The sequence below is a fragment of the Perissodus microlepis genome, chromosome 8, assembly GCF_051167445.1.
Source record: "Perissodus microlepis isolate ML-2025 ecotype Zambia chromosome 8, ASM5116744v1, whole genome shotgun sequence".
In the NCBI taxonomy this organism is placed as follows: Eukaryota; Metazoa; Chordata; class Actinopteri; order Cichliformes; family Cichlidae; genus Perissodus; species Perissodus microlepis.
The window spans coordinates 11,215,229-11,238,889 of record NC_140468.1 but is presented as its reverse complement, the minus strand read 5'-3'; the positions used below and the strand labels follow the sequence as shown (position 1 = coordinate 11,238,889).

The 23,661-nt window shown below is 38.8% G+C and overlaps 1 protein-coding gene across 2 annotated transcripts; it reads right to left on the bottom strand.

Annotated features, from left to right (window-relative positions):
* Positions 1–5,065: 5,065 nt before the first annotated feature.
* On the bottom strand, positions 5,066–22,760 carry LOC146381444 (uncharacterized). 2 transcript variants are annotated; one of them, XM_084937482.1, is made up of 7 exons: positions 22,269–22,760; positions 21,711–21,830; positions 20,632–20,732; positions 20,231–20,379; positions 19,147–19,375; positions 17,606–17,826; positions 5,066–6,516 (listed from the first exon to the last, which is right to left on the bottom strand). In XM_084937482.1, the coding sequence occupies exons 2-7, from the start codon at positions 21,827–21,829 to the stop codon at positions 6,349–6,351; spliced, it is 987 nt and encodes a 328-aa protein (XP_084793608.1). In that variant the 5' UTR covers position 21,830; positions 22,269–22,760; the 3' UTR covers positions 5,066–6,348. The 2 variants fall into 2 exon arrangements, with proteins under 2 accessions (XP_084793608.1, XP_084793607.1); XM_084937481.1 differs by having other exon boundaries at positions 21,711–21,835; positions 22,269–22,758.
* Between the last annotated feature and the right edge of the window lie 901 nt (positions 22,761–23,661).

Sequence of the window (23,661 nt, the reverse complement as noted above, 5' to 3'; positions counted from 1 at the left end):
AACATTTAATAGAATTTCGATGACACTTAATTTCGAACATCCGCAAGAGGCGGGAAAATGTTTAATCTCTTACGAGTCCTGCTGCTTTCACACTCTGAAAGCTTTATTGCTGTTCAGCAAAGTAGTGGTGACAGAATAGGGGTTGGTGGGCATTAGAGGGGCGGCTCGTCTCCTTTTATCATCACATTGTAGTAGTTGTATAAAAGCCTGTAAAATGTAGCTTGCAGTTGTATTTTCACCAAAATTACACTTTATGCTGCAGTAAAATGCATTCAAAGATTTTTCGCTGTGTTACACCAGTACATTATTCTCTTAAGCACTCTTAACCCTCTCATACATCAGTTTTATAAAAATACAGATGCCAAGAAAGTTCTCAGGGGGAATATCTACTATTTGCTTTTGCTGATATTTTTCAGGATTATTCCCAGCTCATGATTTTTTGATTTCCTCATGGATACTGTGCTATACGTGAGTATTTTAAGCATTTACTATTCACACATGCAATAAAATTACATCACAACACTTTAAAGTATAGCAGTGGTTTGCTTGTAAGCCTTTTTCAACCCTCTTGTCACCCACATCTCTGAGCTGTCAGTTCAATCAATGATTCATAACTGATTTACCTCTTTCGATTGTTTCTTTTTTAGTTTTGGGAAGCAGAATTTTGTTCCTTATTCATTTTTCTACATCTTCACAAATCCTGGCCCCATTATTTCTTTAGTATAAAGAGCGAAATATGTTTACTGGAGAGTAAAATATGTATCCATTGATTTTTAGCTGCGCTTGTTGCGTGAGTTTATGGATGGATGTAAGCTTTTTGGTCTGTAAGATCCATTACCATAAAATCTGGAATAACTGTTGGTACGAAAGTACGAAAGTACCAACAGTGCGTTTTTCCTTCCCACTTTCACTTTTAAGTACTTCATCATAGAGCGCTGTCTAATGGTTTCTTTCTAATTTTGGAGGGTCTTTCAATGTGCGACTGTTGTCACAACTTGGCGCTACACAAATAAAATTTAATTTAACTGAACTGGTACAGGGTTTTACTTATCTACTATGATATCTTAGTAGTAGCACACAGTACTCTGTAATGTTTGTCCATTTTACACATTGGTAATGCTTTTGCAATAGTTCGATTAATATTTGTAGGGTTTCTGATCTGTTTTGTTTTTGTGAAATTTCTCAAAATATATGGATTCCCCCACCCCACCTATTTTCATAACACCTTTCCATTAACAGATTGAATTAGCTTTTACACTAATTACACTGAATTTAGCCAAATCCCATGTGGCTGATAACTCAAAAATGGACACATGCCAGATTTAAGTAAGAAAAGCAGCATTTTCAAATTTGGGTGACCTGACCTGTTCTGGTGATTGTGTAAGATTTTGCCAGTTTTTTTGAGTTCAGGATACATTAAAGTGTCAAAACCGAGACCAAAATTGCCGCTGTAATTACAGGTAGATAAGAGATGCAGAGTAAAGTCGAGAATTGTTAACTGCTGAATACAAATTCACTGGCAATTTCAGGCATTTTGATGTTCAGAGTGTTTATGTTAGGGCACAACCAGAGCCAGGAGTTATTCCTACCCATTTCCCTACTTACAGTAAACCACAGGGTTATCACGTAGGGTTAGGCTCTGAGTACAACACAATTTCATCTCTAGGGCCCTCTACAGATGAAACAGGCTTGCATCTCAGAAAATATTACAGTTAAAAAGAGTGCATTGACCTGGGTCTGATCAGAACCTTTGAGCTAGTCGAGCTGAAGCAGCAACATCACAGAAGATGTGCCGCTCACATAATGGGGTCAAACTGTTTGTTGGATTTGCGCAGTGCTGACATTCTAGTGGGAAACTGCAGGTGAAAGGGAGTGCAGCAAACATTTTGGAGAGGAAAAACAGTTAAGTCCTCAAGTACTGACTGACCTATGTGAGTACAGTTACTGTGGTATAGAAACACAATGGTTGTGGCTGAGACAGTGGCTCGTTCGCTGTTATTTGAGAGGGATTAGTCCTTCATCTCTAAGTTGCAAGAGTTCCATGTCTTGTACAAAGAAAATGTCAAACCAGCTACCTGACCTGGCCACCCTTGGGACCATATTGAATGACGAGAGGTCAAAGTTGGACACCTGTAGGTTCAAGCGATAGGTTCAATTCATGAATGTTCTGGTTCAATGAGATGTTCAGAACACCCATCCGCAGGTTACCAGACATATTCGTACAGCTACAGCAAGGGACAGCTGTAAATTTACAGCTGATTATGTACTTCCAGATTCACCTAAACTCGATATCCTGGAGAATTTCCATTTTAACAGAACCCTCATTGATTCAGTTTTTTAGAGGAATTACAGCCTGGATCAGTTTACCTTGTTACATTGTCACACTATGTTCTGGTCTGATCTCCATGTCCATTTCCGCTCAGCCTCCCCTCCCAGTCACCACAGCGCTGTCCAACAGACTTTTCTTTGTCCCTGTGGCCAGCCATCCATTCCTAATCTCCAGTCTTTTACTGTGCTGGAGACATGCTGCATGCTTTCAAAGAGCAGGGTAAGCTGTTGATGGATGCCCTCCATCTCACTAATAAGGCTTTGAAGAAACCTTGTGGCCCAGTAGTGACAAATGACTTTGTATATGGGGTTCACTATTACAGATACCTTATAGCTTTAGGGAAGCAATTAGGTACAATATTAAATATAAGTAAAAACATCTACCTAAAAACCCTACTTTTTATCCAAGTCTTTCAGCAAACCTCACTTTTACTTCTTAAATATTTGAAAAACAGTTTCAAATTATTTATGTCACGAGTCCATCATAGCAAAGTAACAGCAATGGTGAAAGTGACCAACAATCATGAAATAGGTTTAGACGACTGAGTCAACCTCAGATTTGACTTCCTATCTTAATCCTGCCTATGACACCCATTTATCACACAATTATATACAGACAGTGAAACATATTGTCGTTAAAGGAAACAGAACATGAATATAATATGAATAAAAATATAAAACCCCAAATGTTCACTATACAAATGTGTTATTAAAATGTTATTAAAAAACACTGTTTTTTATGTTTATCCGAGTCCTGATCAAATGTCACACCTCAAAGGCATCTTGAGCCCACTAAGGTCTGAACACCCTATGATTCTAAATTCATACATAATTGAAGTAATTGTATCTGGAGCATTTGGTTTAAGAGATCAGGTAACTGTCATCTGAGAACAGTGAATTCATCATCATCTTCAAGAAACCACTTTGAAATATTTTGAGCTTTATGATATGGTAGGGCTGTTCGATATAACAACATATATGACGATATAAAAACGTCTATCGTTTCATTTTACGCTATCGTTTGTTTCGTGGTGTCGCAAAATAAACTGTTTACGGCAATATTTTTTCATCGTTTTGATGGTCACTGTAGTGGCTATATTAATTTCTTAAAGTTCTCTCTTTCTCTTATATTTTATATAACCACACTACAGAGGACAAGCATCTGTTTTTATGCGTTGTGGTTAGCAACAACGGCGATAACAGCATCGCGTGTCCGCTTGTTTATGTTCCACATAAACCTTTCACAATAAAGCTCAAGATCCTGTTGAGACTTTTCAAAATAAACTGAATCGCGTGAAAGAGCAGATTATTTACGGATGAGAAGTAAAAAAGAGCCGCCAGGTGCTAAAAAATAAACCTTAGACTCAAACGTTAGAACAGGCGTTTCCCCGCAGCACCCTGTGTAATAAATACTCACAAAGAAAACGGCGGCCTTTACAACTTATGTCTAAAAATGTATAGTTTCATGCATCGGTTAAAACACTCGACTCCAGCTACATGACACGCAGCTGGAAACACTTCCCGCAAGAAGAGCTGCCCGAGATTCACAGAATTTACAGAAAATGTTACATTTTTGTGATTTATATCGTTATCGGGACGATAGAATTCTTATATCGGGATATGAGATTTTGGTCATATCGCACAGCCCTATGATATGGTACATTAATCTTCTGGAAGCAACAATTAGAAGATAAGTAGGCTGTAGCATTTAAAAAAAAAAAAAAGCACAATTTGTACTAAAGGAGCCAAAGTGGGCCAAGAAGACTTCATTAAACCATTATACGAGCAATTGTATATGAGCAGCAGCATAACTTCGATACAAGGCAGGATGGATCCGTGAGCCATCTGTGTTGTTTATGCCAAAGCAAAAATCCAATTTTGGTGAGCAATTGTGATTTGTAGCTTCGGTTTCCTGTTTTTAGCTGACAAAAGTAGCACCTGGTGTGCTCTGGTAGCTCATCTGATACAAAGTTCAGTGTGTTTTGTGTTCAGAGTTCCTCCTCTTCACGCCTTGTTGTTGTAATGAGTGGTTATTTGAGTTGACTGTTGCCTTTCTATTAGCTCGAAGTAGTCCATTCTCTGACATCTGGCATGAACAAAACTTTTTCAAATGCTCGATTGAACTTCAGCAGGTTGTCCTAGTTACATGAATAGAGTGGTTGCCATGTGATTGGCTTATTAGATTTGGCACCTTGCTTCTCAGTATACTCAAAGCATTTTCCACTAAAAATTAATGCAGGAGTTGTACCTATGCGTAAGTGCATTCTAGCATTCACATGCACATACAGTGAATAAATACACTGGGGGCAACTTGGGGTTCAGTATCTTGCCCAAGGACACTTTGGCATGCAGACTAGAGCTGTCAGTGATCGATACACTGACATTCAAATTGGTGGACAACTCTTAGCCAAGTTGATCAGATACCTCCAAAAAAGTGGCTGTGGAGTGTATAATTGTTATGAGACACTAATATGCATTTGTTACTTTTGGATGATTAGGAACATTACAAAACACCAGAATTTAAACCAAAATGCTGCAGCAAAACATCTAAGAACTACAGAGATAGAGCTGCATCGGCTGATTCCAAACCATTCCTGTTATTCTGCTGTATCCTAAGATGATTCAATAACGACACTACAGAAATAAAACAAACAAACAACAACAAAAAAAAAATAGGACTGAGATGGTTGAGGCCACTTCAGTCCAAAAATGGTATAAATAACTAACTGAACCAACCAATAATCACATCTCTTTATTACAACAACACGTGGTACAAACATTTGATAACACTTGATAACTCAATGGCCAAAAAACCCCACACACCAATGAATCAAGCAAACATGCCTGAATAAATCAACTGAGAAGCATGGTTCAATGTATAATGAAATTACAGTAAAACGTGGATGCACCCACCACTTATCAGATATCCACATAGTAATTTCCTTGAAGTCCTTCCCATACCAGACCATCTGATATTGCAAATATTGTTTGTCAAGTGCTTTGGAGAAAACAGTTCCTGAGGACTATGTAGGTTTAAATATGTATAGGCAATAAATTCATGAAAACACCTATAATTTCAAGCAATGTTGACTCAAACCACAAAACAACCAGTCTCAAAAATGTGCAGCAACCAATGTAAACAACTCAGTGATGGCTTTAAAACTACAGATGATCTGCCCCTCAGGTAAACCAGTAAACAGACATTTGAAAAAGTGAGTAGCTTGAGTACAGTGTAATGATGTTTCAGGTAGACATGCCATACAGAAAGATACCATCAACAGAGAGAGCTGTTAGCTAAAGGCACTGATATCCTGTTGGGAATAACTTCATTATGACCACTGCCAGGCCCAGTAAATGCAATTGCTAGCTGTTAGCGCAGCTGTGGAAGCCTGGGCAACTGATGGAAAGTGACTCAGACACAGTTATGAATGGTGCTGGTTGCTGTGCCTGTGTGCTCTTGAATAGTTATCATCTCCTCCGTGCGGTGGAGCATATTAATAAAGCACCTTACAGTTCCACTGTCTAAACAGACCGTAAATAACTTCCCATTAAACCCACAGAGGCAGTTACATCCTCGGCCCTCGACGTGCCAGAGGCCACCGGTTTTTAACCGCCACAATTAACACATTAAACACTTCAGTCCTAAATCGGTGTGACACAATCAGCTTGCATAATGATTAATTAATGGCTAGTGTAAAGTGTGGGCCAGCTCTAGAAATTCAAAACAAGAGAAAGCTAATCGTGCTAATTGTCTGAAACCATCTACATTAACATAATATTGTCACTAAGGAGAATCAGGGAAATTGGCAAATGGGACCTTTTTTCTTTTTCCTTTTTTCCCCCAATAAATGCGCACATAAAAACATCTGGAAGTCCTACAATATTGCAAAGTACAAATGCTGCATGTTAAAATGCACTCAGTTTTTAAAAAATGCTACACACAAGTAAGCAATTTTTCTTCCCCTTGCTTCTTCAGTGCCATGTTGCGATGGCGATCCTGTTTGTATTATCTCCACACAGTCATATGCTGAGCGTGATGCTGTGAATGGCGTTTGCTGGGATTTTAGCATCTGATTCTTCGCCGCTGATCCTGAAGATCACAGAGGTGTTGGAGGGGATGGTGGTGGTGGCATTCAGGGATTTCCCCAGCCAGCTGTTAGATCCACGCTTATACATTTTAACGGTTACCTGCAAAGTGCCAAAGAGAGAAATAAATTGAAAATTCGTTGAATAATACTCATTCTGCCTGGTGTAAAGAAGGACTTCTTTTATTGGTGTACAAATTAAACATCTTTGTTTACCTTGAGGTCAACTTTACCCAGAAGTCTAGATTTGGTAATCTATTATCCTTCGTGGGTATTCTAAGGAATAATAGGACAAAAATAGAACTATACTTGGAAGTTTTTTTTAGACATCAATATGATCTACATGATAACTATATGAATTTGTATACAGCCGGATCATAAAGTCACTTCCAGATTAACTGAATTTCCAACACCATCTACAACATATAACTCAGAAAGAAAGTCTGTTCCACTGTTGGATTTTAAGTTACTGATGCAGTGAATTGCATTTTGAATTAGGTTTTTCAGCTGTTGTCTTTTAAGCTCTCTATAAAACTGAAGTAGAAGGTACTGGTATATATTTAAATGCATCACACCTGCAACTTACTAAAGTAGTACTTCAGGTAATGATGTTTTTCATGGCTGGAAAATCTACAGTTTCTTTTGTAATCACTGTATCAGTTTATAACAATGTTGAATGAAGGTACTTTCACCTGCTCCTTGTTTGCTCCCTGGCAATTGAATGTGTAAACCACAACACTATAGAATCAATTTATAATATGTAAACCTTACTAAAATAATTGTAGCGTATGCATATATATATCTGTATGCACCCCATCCTTAACTGCTGGGCCAATCTGAATGAAACCTTGCGCCAACACTGAAACGCATACAGTGATTATTACCATCTATGTTTTTTTTTTTTTAAAGATTTATTATAATACTGAAATCTGTATCTGACTTACCTCTAAATATGGAATGTGGAATTAGAAATAAAGTTCTTGGATATCACAGACATATAGCTCAACAGATGATGATTAATTATGGTAAAGTAGAAGGCGTTCCTGACGACCACCAAGACCAATGACCCCATGTAAATTTTAAAATGTTATAAATTGTAAAACTGTATTTTTAATTTGACATTTTTTGTAGTTGTTAATTATTCATGTATTATATACAGAACAGATTTAAATATAGACGTTCACTTATTTACTATGAAGTCAGCAGTTTGAGGTTAACTGATGTGTGGACAGGTACATTTCAGGTAAGATGTGTACAATGTGTATTACAACTGGGATATTAAATTATTGACCAAACAAAACAATACATGCACTATATTACTATCTTTTTTTAAAATTACAGGGTAAAGGCACATGTTTTTCTTTTTTTTAGATTATCACAGACAACACCAACATTAAGGCATTTACTTAAACATCAAACTCAAGGTTTACAGGTTAGGTTTTGTGTGTCTTATAACTGAATATATAAATAATACATAATATCAAAGAAATAATAAATTATATAAGAAAAGGTAAAACTAGTAAAATATTTGCCAGTCTGCTAGTTTTGTTCATCAATATAATGCCCATCTACGTGGCCTAGTCTAGTCTGAATTAGGTCAACTGTTTTACACAGTAAAACAAACCAGATTCTGCTTCTATTGGATGCTAATCTTTCAATACTCCTTAAAACATATTTAGAAACGTTCTTTTCAAGCTTGTTCGAATATTGAGCTCGAACTCTGTTAGAACAGTGATCCAAACGGTAGCCCGAAACAGACTAAATAATAAATTAACCTCGGTCTCACTGTGAATTTTAATTCCCTCCGCATCTTGAATGGAGTCATACCTCTCTTGATTCTATGTAGGTTGTAGGGCATAATACGCTTTAACACTACAAAAACTGCCTGTTATGTTTCGAGCCCGACAATGGAAGCCTTAACTAGATTTAGACATGCAGGTAATTGAACCACATCCATTTCAAAAAGAATGCCTTGCTGCATCTCTTGTTTGGCTGCATTTACCGGGGATAACAGAATATTACAGTGCCTTTTCACAGTTCCATTTTCTTTCACTTTAGCATTAGGCAATTTTTCAATTATTATTTTTTTTTCCATGTACTTTCATCCCCGGCTCTCCATAATGTCTGGGCCTTTTAGTTAATGGTAGCGACAGTCAGAGCCCAGTATATCGGCCCTTGTCCATTTTGCAGGTCATTGTGAAAGCCCAATAGGCCTTTTATTACGCCGACATCAAAAGGCAGATAAGCATTAGAGGTGGGGAAAATACCCTGCACTAGATATGTTCCCTCTTTCCTTTGTCTGCTATTGAAAGTGATCATTTTAATAGTGAAGAGGTTGGTGAGCTTTGGGGCTGATGGAAAGTGCGACACCCCTGACAGCCTACGAATATGAGCAAGTCGATAACACAACATGAGCACACAGTACACCCTCAACACCTGCACACTCTTGCTGCTAACCTAATTATCTACAACAAAGGCCACTGCGATTTCAGACACACATCTTTCCAGCATTTACTTACTTATTACTGTGCATTAAAACAGGGATAAAGATGAAAAAAAGCTAAACAATTGCGTCTTATATTGCAGCCTTGGCCAAATGCCACGTGGCTTCTGCTACAATAGCATCAGACACTTCAGAGTGAGTGAGTGTCTATTAATTTGGGATACATGAAAAAATAGCTTAATGACAGCTGGTGGCAGAGAGGCACACAAACCGAGACAAAGACATCAGAAAGGAATTATTCTAACAAATCACAGCGCAGCGCAATAGTTCATAATCAGCAATTAGCTAATTTAATGGAGCCAAAGTTGAGTACTTCCATACTTGTAATGCACAAGAGGCAGACAATATAAAACCCACACAGAAGCAGGGAAGCTATAAAACCCGCCGCAGAACAATCCTGCAAATTATATTAAGAAACATATTTACAGTAACAACCATGCTAATTTGCTGCCCGTGGTTGCTTTGGAGTTTACATAAATCCTGTCTGAGAATGTTAGCGTAGAGATGAATTGTGTCAAATTTAATTTACAGCCATTTAAATTCATCATCGTCCATTTCTGCGGCATCATCAAGTTTCTGTGTGGTCTAGACAAGCTGCCTGCCAGATGTTGCTCAGCACGGACCGCGTGCCAGGTACAGGAACTGTCACTGCATGTTATCCCTCAAGTGAATGAGAGGGTGTGTTAAAGAGTAAAAGATCATGCTGTATCTGACTTGCAGCAGAAGAAAAAAAAAGTAAAGTAGCTGCTGATAGAAACCAAAATGTCATTTAAAGTGCAATCTCTATCCGACACTTAAGATGTATTGCAACGTGTCACGGCGACACACTCTCCAATAAGCCAAAACGAACACTTTAAAGTCACTAAAATTAGGTATTAGGTTTTTCTGTGATTTGTTCACAATTGTAAGAGAACCATCGCTACTTCAAGCACCAGCAGGCCAAAATGGTGCATTTCATGGAAAGAACAAGACCCTTGGGGCTAAGGCTGGGTGTCACACAAAGGGCTGAGAGCTCACCTAACGGTGTCTACCCTGATCTCCCTCTCACTTTCAGTGTCGCAGAAGCCATGTGAATGACATCACTCCTCACATTTCAACAAGACAAACTCATTCTTCTTATTTACCGTCTGCTACTAGTCATAAATCCTATGTCTGGTTCACTGTTCACCTTTTAACCTCTTATACTCAACAAGACAACTCATTCTCTGAAAACTTCTCCATGCAAATTGCTGATAGACATCTCCAGTGGTTTCCTTATCTCCCATCTGCAGGGATCTCCACGGTACAGATTCAGAGCTAGTTCTTTTAAAGACCGTTCAGGCATCCTAAATCACTTCTGCTAATAAAACCAACATGAATCAATGATGTTTAATTGTGACTACAGAATTATTTCTGTATAAATGTATTTACTGGTCATTAAGGTCTGACAGGTATGACAAATCCGAGGAACTGTGTAATTGGGTAGGGACATGTCACCACCTGCATGTATTGCCATTCACAAAGTTCAGATTCTTCCCCTGATAAAGTCAAAGAATCCCAGCGGTGTATCAGTCAGCAGAGGCTGTTACCTGGAGCCATGGTGCAGTGTTTCAGGTGAACTCTGAGTGAGCGTAAAGCCACACCAGCTTCAGACGACGGGCTCTTTGTTCCACTTCGTGTCTCACTAGACACGGACAGAGGGGGGAGGGGGGGGGGGCACTGAGTAACACACCTTTGGTGCACCAAACCTCTTTGTCGATGGGCCAAATGTCATGGAAATGGACCAAAAATGGTTTGCAAGGCAATTAGGTAAGCACTGTGTGGTTTGGCTCAGAAGATGAATATATTAACAATCTGTTGAGTGAGTGACTACCAGCGGTAATTTGATTCAACTCAAGTCATGATCTTGATGATCTGACTCAATGGTTTTCCATTATGACACAAAACAGAATCTGATTAACAATCAGCCAAAAGTGTTTTTCCCCCCATAGAAGGGGCTAAATTAAATAAGCCAGCTTTATTCTAATTTAATATATAATAGATTTTGTTTTTACCTGCTAATTTTTTGAGGTTACAAGATATTAAAAAAAAGAAGAAAAAAAAAGAAATGTAAACAGCATCCCATATTCTGAGTCCAATCTCGATCTCTACAATACATTCACCCACTGAGTTAAATTCACCTGTTAAACTGCTTATTAATGCAAACAGCTAATTAGCCAGTCACACTACAGCAATGCATTTAAGCATGTAGACATGGTCAAGATAACCTGCAAATGGTCAAAACGGGCATCAGGAATGGCTGTGTTGATACCAGACATCAGGGGAGAATGGCCAGACTGCCATATAACCACTTGTTACAATCAAAGCACGTAGAAGACCATCTCTAATGACACAACATTTAAAACCTCAAAGCTAATGGGTAAGAGTAGCAGAAGACCACAACCTGGTGTCACTCCTATCAGTTAAGGACAGGAAACTGAGGCTACCGTTTGCAAAGGCTCACCAAAACTGGGCAGTAGAAGATTGGAAAAATGTTAGTGATGAATGAGTGAACGATCACGGACAAGATGCGAGAGTCGAGGCGCCGATGGTATGGCCACGTTGTCCCTAGTGATGAGAACTCCATCGCTAAAACAGCCCAACGATTAGACCGGTAACAGGCCAAGAGGAAGACCAAAAAAAGGATGGATTTTCTGGATGGACCGAATCAAAAATGAAGGCTGCGAATGTCACACCAGAAGACAAAACACCAGATCCTTCATGAGCGGGACATGAACCGCCAGGAAAGAGAGCTTTGAATAGAGGGCTAGAATTTGGCAAAATGAAAGCATTAGTCCATCTACAATTCAGGCTGACAATGGCAGTATAATGGGTTGGGGGATATTCTTTTGAGAATACCTTTTTGAGCCCATAGTATCAACTGAGCATCATTTAAATGGCACATCTTACTCGAGTACTGTTCCTGACCCATCTTCTGATGGTTACTTCTTCCATAATGATAATGCACCATGTCACAAACCTCTCCCAAACTAGTTTCTTGAACATTACAGTGAGTTCACTGAACTCTAAGGGCCTGCACAGTCACCAGACCTTTGTCCAATAGAGCACCTTTGGGATATGGTGGAACAGAAGATTTGCATCATAGTTGTGCAACCAGAAAAATCTGCAGCAACTGTGTGCTGCTATCATTTCAATATGGATCAAAACATCTGAGGAATGTTTCCAGCATCTTGTTGAATCTATACCATGAAACATATCAGAGCAAATCAGAGAGCTAGAGACATAAAGTGAATATCAATTAATTTAAACATTTAAATTCTGTATTTTGTTTTTTTTTCCTTTCATTTATATGAATCTTGGAATGGCTGTACTGTGATACCAATGTTATCTTGAGTAACGTACTGAATCATATCACGAGTTTCTATCCATTAAGATAGAGGTGGTGACATTTCTGTCCATGTTAATAACAGTGCTCGTCTGAGGCCACAAAAAGAAATAAATAAATTATATATATTTTTAAAAAATGCCCGGTTAAGTTCCGATTAGATATGACTCCCCTTCCAACCTGCCTCAGCTAACAGGAAGCCATTAGGCTGGGCAATAACCATTTGCATGCAGTCACCCAGCTCTGACTGTATTTCCATCCACATAAGTGCATTTTCTGCGGGAGGTTAAAATATGAATCCCCCTCCTTTTTCTCCTCAATAGGTCTGGTTGTCTGGCTGACTTGAGAGGGCACAATCTATGACTGATTTAATTTGCTCTTTACGAACATCTCTAACAGCATTACCCCCAGAGCATACACTGACTGCCCCCATCTGACTCCATTAACTCCCAAATCAGGTTTAAAGACCATATTGATGCCGTCCGTTATTAAGGGTGATTATCAAAACAACAGACAATGGGCCAAAGTGTCTGTTAACTAGTTTATCCATAATTTCACATAACTGTAACAGATGGCAGGGCTGTCAATTATATACTGTATCTGCAGTGCACAGCAGTCACACACTGTCTGGATATGCAGCATATTAGCATTTACATTAAAAGAATGAGAGTCTGCTCACAAATGGTCAAAGAAAGCCTGAGAACAAAAATAAACTAAATATAAAATACAAATGTATCTATTTGAAAACAAAGGTGAGAACTTGGATCCATCTGGCTTTCAGGTAGAGGCTTGCTGTAATTTAAAAAAAGAGTGGTGACAAAAATTTTTTTTTTAATAATTTAAAAAAATTACAGTTTTTGCCGTTTAAGCCACTTCAGCACCTTTATTCTCCTCAATTAACGAGAATGGCTTTCGAAGCTGTAATTAAGTGCCTCTGCTCCACTCGGCCTCTTCATTATTCATGAATCCCTATTGATCATATCTTAGCACCTATGCTGCGGGGATCACTCTAATATCCTGAATCCATAAAACAAATAACTGAGCCTACAGAGATAAAAATGAACATGTTGGCCAATGACCACAGAAAAGTTTCTTTTAAATACTAAAACCAGCATTTAATGCCAAATTAGATAATGTCACAGAATCATCAACTGGAAAAAAAAAAGTTATCTATGAAGCTTACATGGTCTTATTAAATGTGCTATGACAAAGGATTGTGCAACAATTCAATAATGGTTTCTGACTTTCCGTGGTGATCACAGAATCATATAGTAAGGGACATAGTTAATGATTTTCATTTCAAAACACTTTATTTTTGTTGTTGTTTAATTGTAAAACTGCACAAAAAAGAGAAAAAAATTCGTTCTAATTCTTTATTTATCTTGCAAAAGAATCAAAGACAGACTTTCGATCTTCTAATTATTTAAAATGTACCTATACAATATTTTTTATGCTTTCAATTCAACATTTGAATGTTGAAAATGTTCAATTGAACATTTTACATAGCTGAACATTCGGATATTTGAACTGAGTGAAGAATCACCCTGAAATACAGTTCACTGCATGGAACTTCATATTAATGGTGCTAACATATTTAAAAAGAAAATCCTGTTACTGCAACCATATTACAAAACCCTATTAATGCACGCGCTGTATTTTCTAGACAAAGTATACAAATTAACAATATTTTATATATATATGCATGCAGTAGAGCAGATATTATTACCCACAGTGCCCTGCAAACCCCCTGCTCATTCCACATTCACGGAAATTATTTGCTAATGAATAATAATGGCTTGGAGCTTAATCTTAAACATGTATTCAAATTTAGTGAAACCCAAACTCCACCTGTGTTAAGTAGGAATGTGTAAAACATGAACTTTAACGTTTCATGTTTAACTAAATTAACAAAAGAGCACTTGAAGAACCCTCTAAAATGACTGGAACTGCATGCTGGGTGATGAATTTGGAGGAAACACATTGAGTCATCTTCAAACTGACAGATGCAGAATCTCTCCACGGGACTCTTCACTGCGGTTCGGTGCTCGAGTGAAAAAATAGATTTTTTTTTTCTTTTTTTTACTAAGTTTAATCACATGCTATTACAAGGCAGCTTTTATCATTGCCTTCCACTGTATAAGTGCCGGTGTCTTCACTAGTTCATTACAGACACTTGTGATTCTGCAGCACTCTTCTCATGCGTAATTGCACAGTTATTTTTCCTCCGTAGCTTCCTACACGCTCTTTGGCGCGAATTATTTCCAATTCCAGTTTCCTTTCGAGAGCGATCCTCCAATTACAGAAATCTGAACATCATGGTAGTGTCCACATAATTTTCATCTCTGCTGGGAAATGCAATGCAACTAATAGATCTTTCTTTCTAGAAAAAAAATTCAATCTAAAAACTTTTCTTTGAAAACTTTTCCACAGTGGAGATATCATCCTACGCACTGCGTCCCTACAGGCTTGTTGGGTACGCAATGAAATAAGTGAGCTATGAATCTGGAATTAGAGCCTAAATTGTAGTCTCGGTGACACAACTTTAAAGTGTGCTTTGTTTAATTTTGCATAACTGAAAAAAAAACTACAGTTGTCTTCTTTCTTCTTTTTTTTTCTTTTAGTGAAACAGATCCTTTGATAAGTGGAGTTATAACCATGCTCACACAGAACACATAGAATATGGTTTCTAATGATTATCATAAATATTTGAAAGTAAGAGTAATGGGGAAGGCATATATTTACCTCAAAGGGGTGAATGCTGTTTTTTTCACTACAGTAAAAGAAACCCCAAAAGACACAGTGGCTGACAATATTATCTATTTAGACAGCAGAATTTGCAGGCTTTGTAAATGGCCTGCTCCTGGCCTTTTGTGTGCCTCCATTCATTATCACACAAAGCAGTTGATGTCTACCCTCTCTGCCTTTTCTGTGCTAAGCACCAAGTGCACCAGCTGTCCATTACAGGCCCGTGACGCGTGCAGCCTGGGAGATGGCCAAATGGAGAGGAATGTCATGGTGGAGTTAAATTAACAAGCTACATTTGTGTGGAATCTGTAGCCTGTCAGGGAGACGAGATGTATCTCCGGCAACAGAGATCTGATTATTTGTACCATTCTCCGTTAGCCGAGATGTTGTCTGTGAATTTGCAGATTTTCACCTACCGGCTTTGCCTCTATTAATCAGCTAGGAGGGGCTGTGTAGTCAAGTTACGCTCAAAAGAACTTAACTGTTGCTTCACAGCTCTGCAATTAATAGATGCTCTGTATAGGCTGACTGCAAGTCAGAAATTTTTTTTTTTTTTTTTTTTTTAAATCAGGGTCTTCTCTTGAATAAACTGCATTATATGAACTGGCCTTATTAGAAGAGGGGACAATATGAAGATGAATATCACAAGTAACCTGCACTTTAAATTATGACATGAATAGATCTTCAGCTCTTTCTCTCTCCTTAACACACATAGACACACACACACACACACACACACACCGTAATTACCCCTCAATCCATACAAATTGAATGAAGCCAGAACCGTGGTCTACGAATATAGACCATAATTAATAAATTACAGCCACTCCACTCAATCATTCTCCACTTTGGTGCATGTAGACATCCCATTCTCTGCAGAGTAATTGCCTGCGCTCACAGAAAACACACCTACTGCCTCCACGGCAGCTTTCTGAATGCATCTGGTGCCACTTCATGCAACCTAACAGATGCCCGAGAGAAATCGTAGGTCATGTTGGAGATCTTCTAGCCTGTGTTTACAAGTTAAAAAAAAAAAAAAATCAAAAGCATGCATTATTTGTAGGCTCTGAAAATGGGGGTAGCTATCAGGTTTCTTTGCTGCCCCCCCAAACTTCCCCTGGCAGCTGCTGCACATGAGCAGAGAGCATTTTTTTCTCTCCTAAAGACAAAGTAGGTGACACAGTGAATTAAAAAGGGCAAAACCTCCAAATATTTAAAGTCCAAATTCAGGGCCAGAATCGATTTACCCTGGTGCGGACTGCATCAACACACCTAGAAACCGATCAGAGAAATAAAACCAATTTCACAAAAGCATATTAACCATCTATTCTCCAATTTCCTTTTTTTTTGTTTTTAATATGAGGATGAGGTTTGCATCACTGTGCCTCCATTTGCAAATATCTCTTTGAAAATAATATATTTTCTTGTCATGTTTTGTGTCCCCCTGGGCAAGAAAAGAGCCCACTGGAGACTGTCTAATGACTGCTGGGTCATGTATCAAATACACAGCAGCTGGAGGCGAGGGGGGAGAGTACATACAGTCTGGGGTGCTGGGTGGTGGTGGGGGCAAACTAATGCCTGAGCAGGCTTGCATGGACATCGCAGGCTGAGTGTCTGGGTGTTCGAGGGTGGGTGTGAATCTGTAATGGATGCTGAGCTGGGTCGCACTCACTGGTCTTTAAAGAGGTAACATTTAGTTAACTGACAAGCAGAAAAGAGGCACCACTGCCAAGTGAAAATAATTAAAGGTTCGATCCTGCTTTTTGGAAGAAAAAAAATGTAACGAAACAACATTTTTTTGTGTGAATCTAACGTTCTATCATCACTGCAATTTAACTTCTATATAAACCACCTTTTTCGGTCATTGGCAAATCTTAGTGACTGCTAAGATTTGCCAATCGCATCCCGAGAGGCAACATTTACCGAGTCTGAATGAAATCTGCTTATTAACCCAAAACATAAAATCAATTTTAATCAGCTCAAATTACTGTGATGCAAACAAAATACCTGCCCTAACGCTTCAATAACACCCAGGGTGTCCATTAAAATGACCTGAGAGAGAAAGAGTAGGTGGTCGAACTGGTTTAAAAAAAAGAAAGAACCAAATTCAACAATTTACATTTTGTGAAAAAAGCATTTGTTTGGTCAGTACAGTTTAAATTAATTTATATCTAAATGCTGAACACTGTACTCAGTTAGACCGCTCTCTGTGGTGTGGTGGAAAAAAAAAGAAAAAACGGTTCACTTTCTTATCTTAATTGCTAAACTGTATCACTTTATCTGTGTTTATACAGTAATTTTCTCATACTTCTAAACAGAAATGATCCTAATTGCATTCAAATAACTGTGAAATTGGTGTCATGTTTTGGGGGTCTTCAGCACAAATCAAACCTGTGTTTTTCCAGTTACCAGAACAACAGGGGATAATTGACGGAGGCAGTCATAAAGTGCTACTGCCACCTGCTGGTTCATGATGAGCGTGATGCTTCACATTATCATTTGGACAAAGCATTCGATCCCAAGTTACAAATGGCGTTTATGTTTGCGACTGGTTCATCAGAACCACAGTAGTGGACTGACCTGAGGAGCGTGTCCCAGCAGGGCCCAAAGCGAGTCAGCAGAAAGGGTCTTGACACTGGAAAACTCGAGGGTGTCCGTCTCCTGGCGGTTGAGAGCGATATACGGGCAGCTCTGGAAGTCTCCTTTTAGCTGCTCGCCACAGTGCAGCCGCACCAAATCCCACGTTCCCACCCTCCTCAGGACGTCTCGCACTGATTCCATCTGCCTGTACGACAGATGACCTGCAGGTCAAGAAAAACACAAGTTTAACTGGCTTTTTATGAGCCTTTGCCTATTTAGTCATAATTATTGCTAAATTTAAGTCAGAAGTTTACAAAACACCATGAATGTCATAGTAATTTGGGTCGTAAATGATTTCTTTGAACTGTTCTGTTTACAGGTTGGAATAATTGCACAGCATAGATCTTCATAAAACAAGGGGTTCACAATTGTGAATTGATTTTGGATTGCCTCTAATCCACACACGGTCAAAAGTATAAATACAGGCTAAAATCTATACATACATTTACTTCAATATTTTAATAAGTAGTGCTAAAAATTATACGATGTCTTTTAACTTGACAAGGCCAAGACCAACCAAGTTTCTCTTTCTCATAAAAAGGATATGTTTGACAGCTCTCGTTGGATTGATCAACACGTAGAACAATGGAGAAGGAACTCAGTGAAGATCTAAGAAGGAGCGCTATAAAGTTACAGAAGTTGAGATGGTCTCTTGGAGGAATTGGTAAACTGCAGATTCCAAGACCATCAGCTCAAACAACTGTATGAAAGTACAAGTTATTCAAATGTATGACATCTTTGCCAAATGAGAAGAAAATGGTTACCATGCTCAGGACTAACTCAGGAACCACCAAGCCTGCCATGAATTAGAAATTGCTAGAATGCTAGCATCACTATCCTGTTGGTGGTGGCATCACTCTCTAGGGCTGTTTTGCTGCCAGTGGTAGTCGTGTATTGCACAAAGTGGATGGAATAATACAGGAGTAGGATTACCTCCAGTTTCTTCGGCTTGATCAGTTGCAGTGATCCTAAACACACACGGATAAAGCAAGCTAACATTTAGCTTCTGAAATGGCCCTCCCAACGTCCCAACCTCAACCTTATTAAAAATTTGTAGACCATGCTTGAAAGTCGGGTCCATGCCAGGAGAAACCAACCAATTTAAACATATATCCAGGCAGAATTATGCAAGACACTTGTTGATGGCTATCAAAGGTGTGGAACTCGCTAAGGAACAGTTAACCAAATATTAGTGGGGGTATATGTTTATATTAGGCCTGTATTGATACTTTGGCCATGTGTGGATTAGAGAAAATCCTAAATAAATTAAAAATTGATAAATGTATGCTGTACAAATTACCATGACATTCATGCCCACGATGAGTGTCTGTAAATTTCTGATTGATTCCACCAGAACTTTAGGCGGCAGTGGATATTTTCACAAGTTTTAGGACATAGTAACAGACATATATCGTGTTATTATAGATCAGTTCTTTTTGCAATGTGTTGGAACACTGAGTGAAGTGTTAATGCATATTCACCAGAGATCCAGGAGGGCGTCAGCGCATCTGATATCCAGGCAATATAGCCCTCCTTGAAAGATTTGAGGAAGTCCTCTATTTGGCTGTGGGAGACCAGCTCCCTCTTCTTCCTCAGCTCCTTATCCAGTTCACAATCTGGTGAGAGGAAGATGATTCTGGGGAAGAAGAGACTTTGGCGCACAGACACTCCACTCCTCTTCAAATGACTGCATAAGTTTGCTGTTTTAGTCTAAGAGACAGACATTAGGTAGATACTTATTATTTCATTTTCTTTATTAGTATCTAAGTAATAAAAACCTGGATTGTTTTGGTTAAAAAGATGATTTGTTTCATCCAACACTGATATCCACTTTGCATAAAACACCTGGAGTAAAGTAGCAAAATGTTCAGCAGTTATCTCATTTAAAGGCCAGCCGATTAACTTATTAAATGCTCCAGTATTTACGTGAACAATGCTGAAACTCATCAAGTTCAGCATGCGCTCACATTCACAGGATGTCTCAACATTCCTCCTGCAATGACCTGAATCACACACGATGTAGATGTGTACTTTTAAATTTCAAAGAGGGCCCATTTAGAGAAATTATGTAACCTCAAATTTGTCGTGTTTTGTGTAGATTAACGAAGTTAATAGATCCAATTCAAGCAGAACACGTTTCAATATTGCAGTGTGTGTTTGCCATTGAACTGTTCTGTCAAGCTTCAAGTCCAATTTGAGCATCTATAGAAATGGAAATGAATGACTCCTAACAGACCCAGCCACATAAGGTGACAGCTGTGTTTAGGCACCTGCCTGCTTTCATTCCCACCCCCACCCTCCTCAAACCGTGAATACAATTATGGCCTTTCAAATGAAGAGTGCCCACTTAGGAAGTTTAGGAAGCACTTCTGTATTTAAAATTTCCATATAAATTGTTATAGTGACTCAGAATCTCTTAACCCGACCACAGTTTGGAGGAAAACAGTGTATTGGACAATTGGTTGGACCTTGGACTCAAGTGTGCCAGACAGTTTGACATTTAGGTTTTCATGGAGCCATTGCAACATTTCAGATAAAACTTGTCTTTTTTTTAATTTTTTTTACCATGATAGCTTTGAGTGGATCTTCAATCTGCTCAATGCAGGTATTGGTAAAGTTCTGGTCCTCTTCTTTCACTTGCACATGCCAGTTTTGGTTGTGAGCAGACACTGTGCCTCTCCAGGGTTTAACATCTATGCAGAAGATCCCATGACCTTAGCAAAGAGATCAAGAAACATTAATCCTTATCACTAGTCTTATACTATTAGTGTTACTGTTAGAAAATAACTTATTCTTTCCTAAAGCCATTTTAATTCATAGCATGCAGCAAAATAGACGATTACAAAAACTGTTGTCCGCTTAAATAATCTTAAACATTTAGATGGAGATGCTAAATCTTACATCCCTATGTCATATGTATATTATTTTCACATATTATTCCATGCATTTCTTCAGCAGATACTCACCCGAAAGGATAACAAGGTTGATGTCATCTTTGGTTGTCTGAAGCTGGTCGGGGATACGCAGATTACAGAAAACATATTCCTTTTTCAGCCCGGTGAGTTTCCTACAGAGGAAGTAAATGGTAAAAATATATATTTTTGTTATTCCACTTGAGCACAGTGGCACAAGCTGCAAACAGAATAGTGATAAATTATCATTTTGCCCTTAAACTCCACCAATGCTACCCCGATAGAGGTTATATTAGATCATCATAAGCTGCTCCATCTCCACTATTATGCTGTTGAGTGCTATCACAGGTTGTGGACACCAGTGTTAGGGTTGGAGGTTGGAGGTTGTAGGCGATGGACAAGAACAATGAGGTGAAAGACACTGCAATGCTCAGAGTGAAGTGCATGGGCAGAGGATGGATTTCAGCGATGGGTAGGGGAACAGTAATTACAGGCAAAGATTGTTATAAGGGACAACTCTACCCAACTTAACCAAAAAAACCAAACAAAGATTATGGGCTTTATTGACCACAATACTGCTAGCTGGGAGTTTGGTTGATGTATTACCTGTAACGGATTATAAATGGTAGGCAGGACCACAGCCACTTTTTCTCAGATGTTACAGAATCATTCTGTCTCCTAAATTTAAAGTATCTTATTTTATTTTATTTCATTTCATTGTTTTATGAACACAAATCTTCTATATTGCTGCAAAAAAGGGAAGCTGTGCAAAATAAAATTCCTTTACAGTTTTTAGAATTTCTGATTTGGACTGTATTGCAACTCACTTCACTTTACTGCCTCAATAAAGCGCTCTGTGCTGAAATAAAGTAGAAAAGCACCTCTCCACCACACTCTTACCTCATGGGACCAAGATCTAGTTTAAGGGTAGACTCTTCCGCTGCTCCTTAGAGTACAGGTGCTACACCTTTAATATGATGCATCAAGAAAAAGACAAATCTGGACTTCAATCATTTCTAAGCCCCATTTAGCCCCTGGGAGTTTACCACTGCCAGTGTATCCCTGTACTTTACTTGACACACACTAACTGTACGACTAAGTTTAGTGCAGGTTTAAGTTGACCTAATACTTACATCACGCTTTGTAAAAAGTCAGGTACTGTCGGTGTCTGCTTTGGGATTTGGCCATGGGCAGCTTCTGACGCTTTGGAGGTGAGATGGAGCTGGCTCAGCAGACTTCCAAGCTGAAACATTCTAGTCTTCATTATAAGCACATAAACAAAATGAGAATAAAGAAAAGCATAAGCATTCCAGTTGTTGGGGTATTTTTACAGAAAGACAACGCCATTGTAAGGAAATGTAAATGATTTGTCTATATGTAACGGGAGATGTTTCCCGTAACTCATAAACTGGAGACCTAAACCCTTGTTGTCGTAAAAAACAGCATGTTTGTGTACACTTTTGTCCCCCTTTCTTTTCTCTTTTTTCAGTCCAATCAAACTTTTAGCAAAACAAATTCACCATTTTCATCATTCCAGCATTTGCGCTGTTTGCGTTTAACGGCGTGCTCACAGCTACACTCGGTTTAACCGTATTGTTGACGGTCTTTGGACGCTTGAACTTTAACGAACCTCAGAGAGGAGAACAAAGAGCGAGAGCAAAGCGGCATGCTGACGCCAAACAAATACGTACAGTTCAGGTATCGCGCTGTTTACGGAGCCTCTGAAGATGGAAACATCAGAGAATTCAGTTCGACATTTTCCCGACGTTAACGTCAGCCTGCGCGTCTTTTTCCCCCCTCTCCAAGGTAACCCTATCCAGGACAGCTGTTTCAAAATTTTGCCGACTCCCCCTCCTCCCCCTCTCTGGCTGCACTTCCACTGTTCCTGGAAGAAGTAAACAACAGACCACGTGCAAGACCTGCAGCATCAGATTTCTCCCACGGAGGAGTGACGTCACTCAGCCATCACTGCAGCGTTTGCATGATGATGCATTCAGGGAACCATTACTGTTGTTTTCATCCGCTGTTGTAAATCGCAATAACACTGTGCAAAAGTACAAAGTCGGTACATGAAAAAGCCACACAATGATATGTGTGAGTAAATGTAAACAAGTGTAGGTGCATTTGGAGACTAACGTAGTGAAAAATGAACAGTAGCAGAGTCTAGGAGAGGAAAAATATTAGACCAAGCTCCATCTGCTTCACACACACGGGCAAAACAGCCCCCCTCCACCCACCCCACACACACGTGACCTAAAGGAGGAACAAATAACCCCCCCAAAACCAACAAGAGGTAACATTATGCAAGAATCTCGAGGCTGCAGTGACGCCATACAGCTTATTCCAGAACTACAGAGGGGGAAGGGGGTCAACTGCCCACCCTGCTGTAGAGCCTTATTTATCCCTCCTTCCCCCTATTTTAAGCTTAAGCTCTCCTAAAAGAAATAGATGAAATTTGATTTAGATAAAACAGTAATTTAAGCCTTTTCCTGCATTTGTTGTCTTTTTTATTCCTTTATTGCTGTATTTGTTTTGTATTTATTTGGGGGAAATGTTTTTGTTTTATTTATACCTAAAAATATTCGTTTTCTAAGAAGAGATCATGATACAATGAATAGTTTTAAAGTGTTTTTGTGTATGTATTGTTGATTCCATTTACACATAAGGGATTTTCACATACTTTAATGAAGAGGTATCTGCCACCCCGTGTATACCTCTTCACCCTCGTTTGCCCCCCATGTAAAATTTTCTAGATCCACCTGTGACAGTTCTGCAATATCAGACAACTGGCAAGATGTAGGTTAAGGTTGATGTAGTATCATTTCCTTTCTTATCAGAAACCATGTTTCTATTTCACTGTTCATGTGCAGCTTTAAATTTTACATCACGATCATTCTGTTTTCTTTCATGAAATTTCAAAATGAATAGATAATAGAAATAAATATTGTTGGGAGGAAAAAGATCACTCCATTCATATGGTATGAAAAACAGCTCCATAACTGGTACTAATTGGACATTCATTGGTCTTCTTTGGATCTTGTCTGCCTTTGTTCTGGTATCTGTTGAGGTCCGGGTTCTGATGAG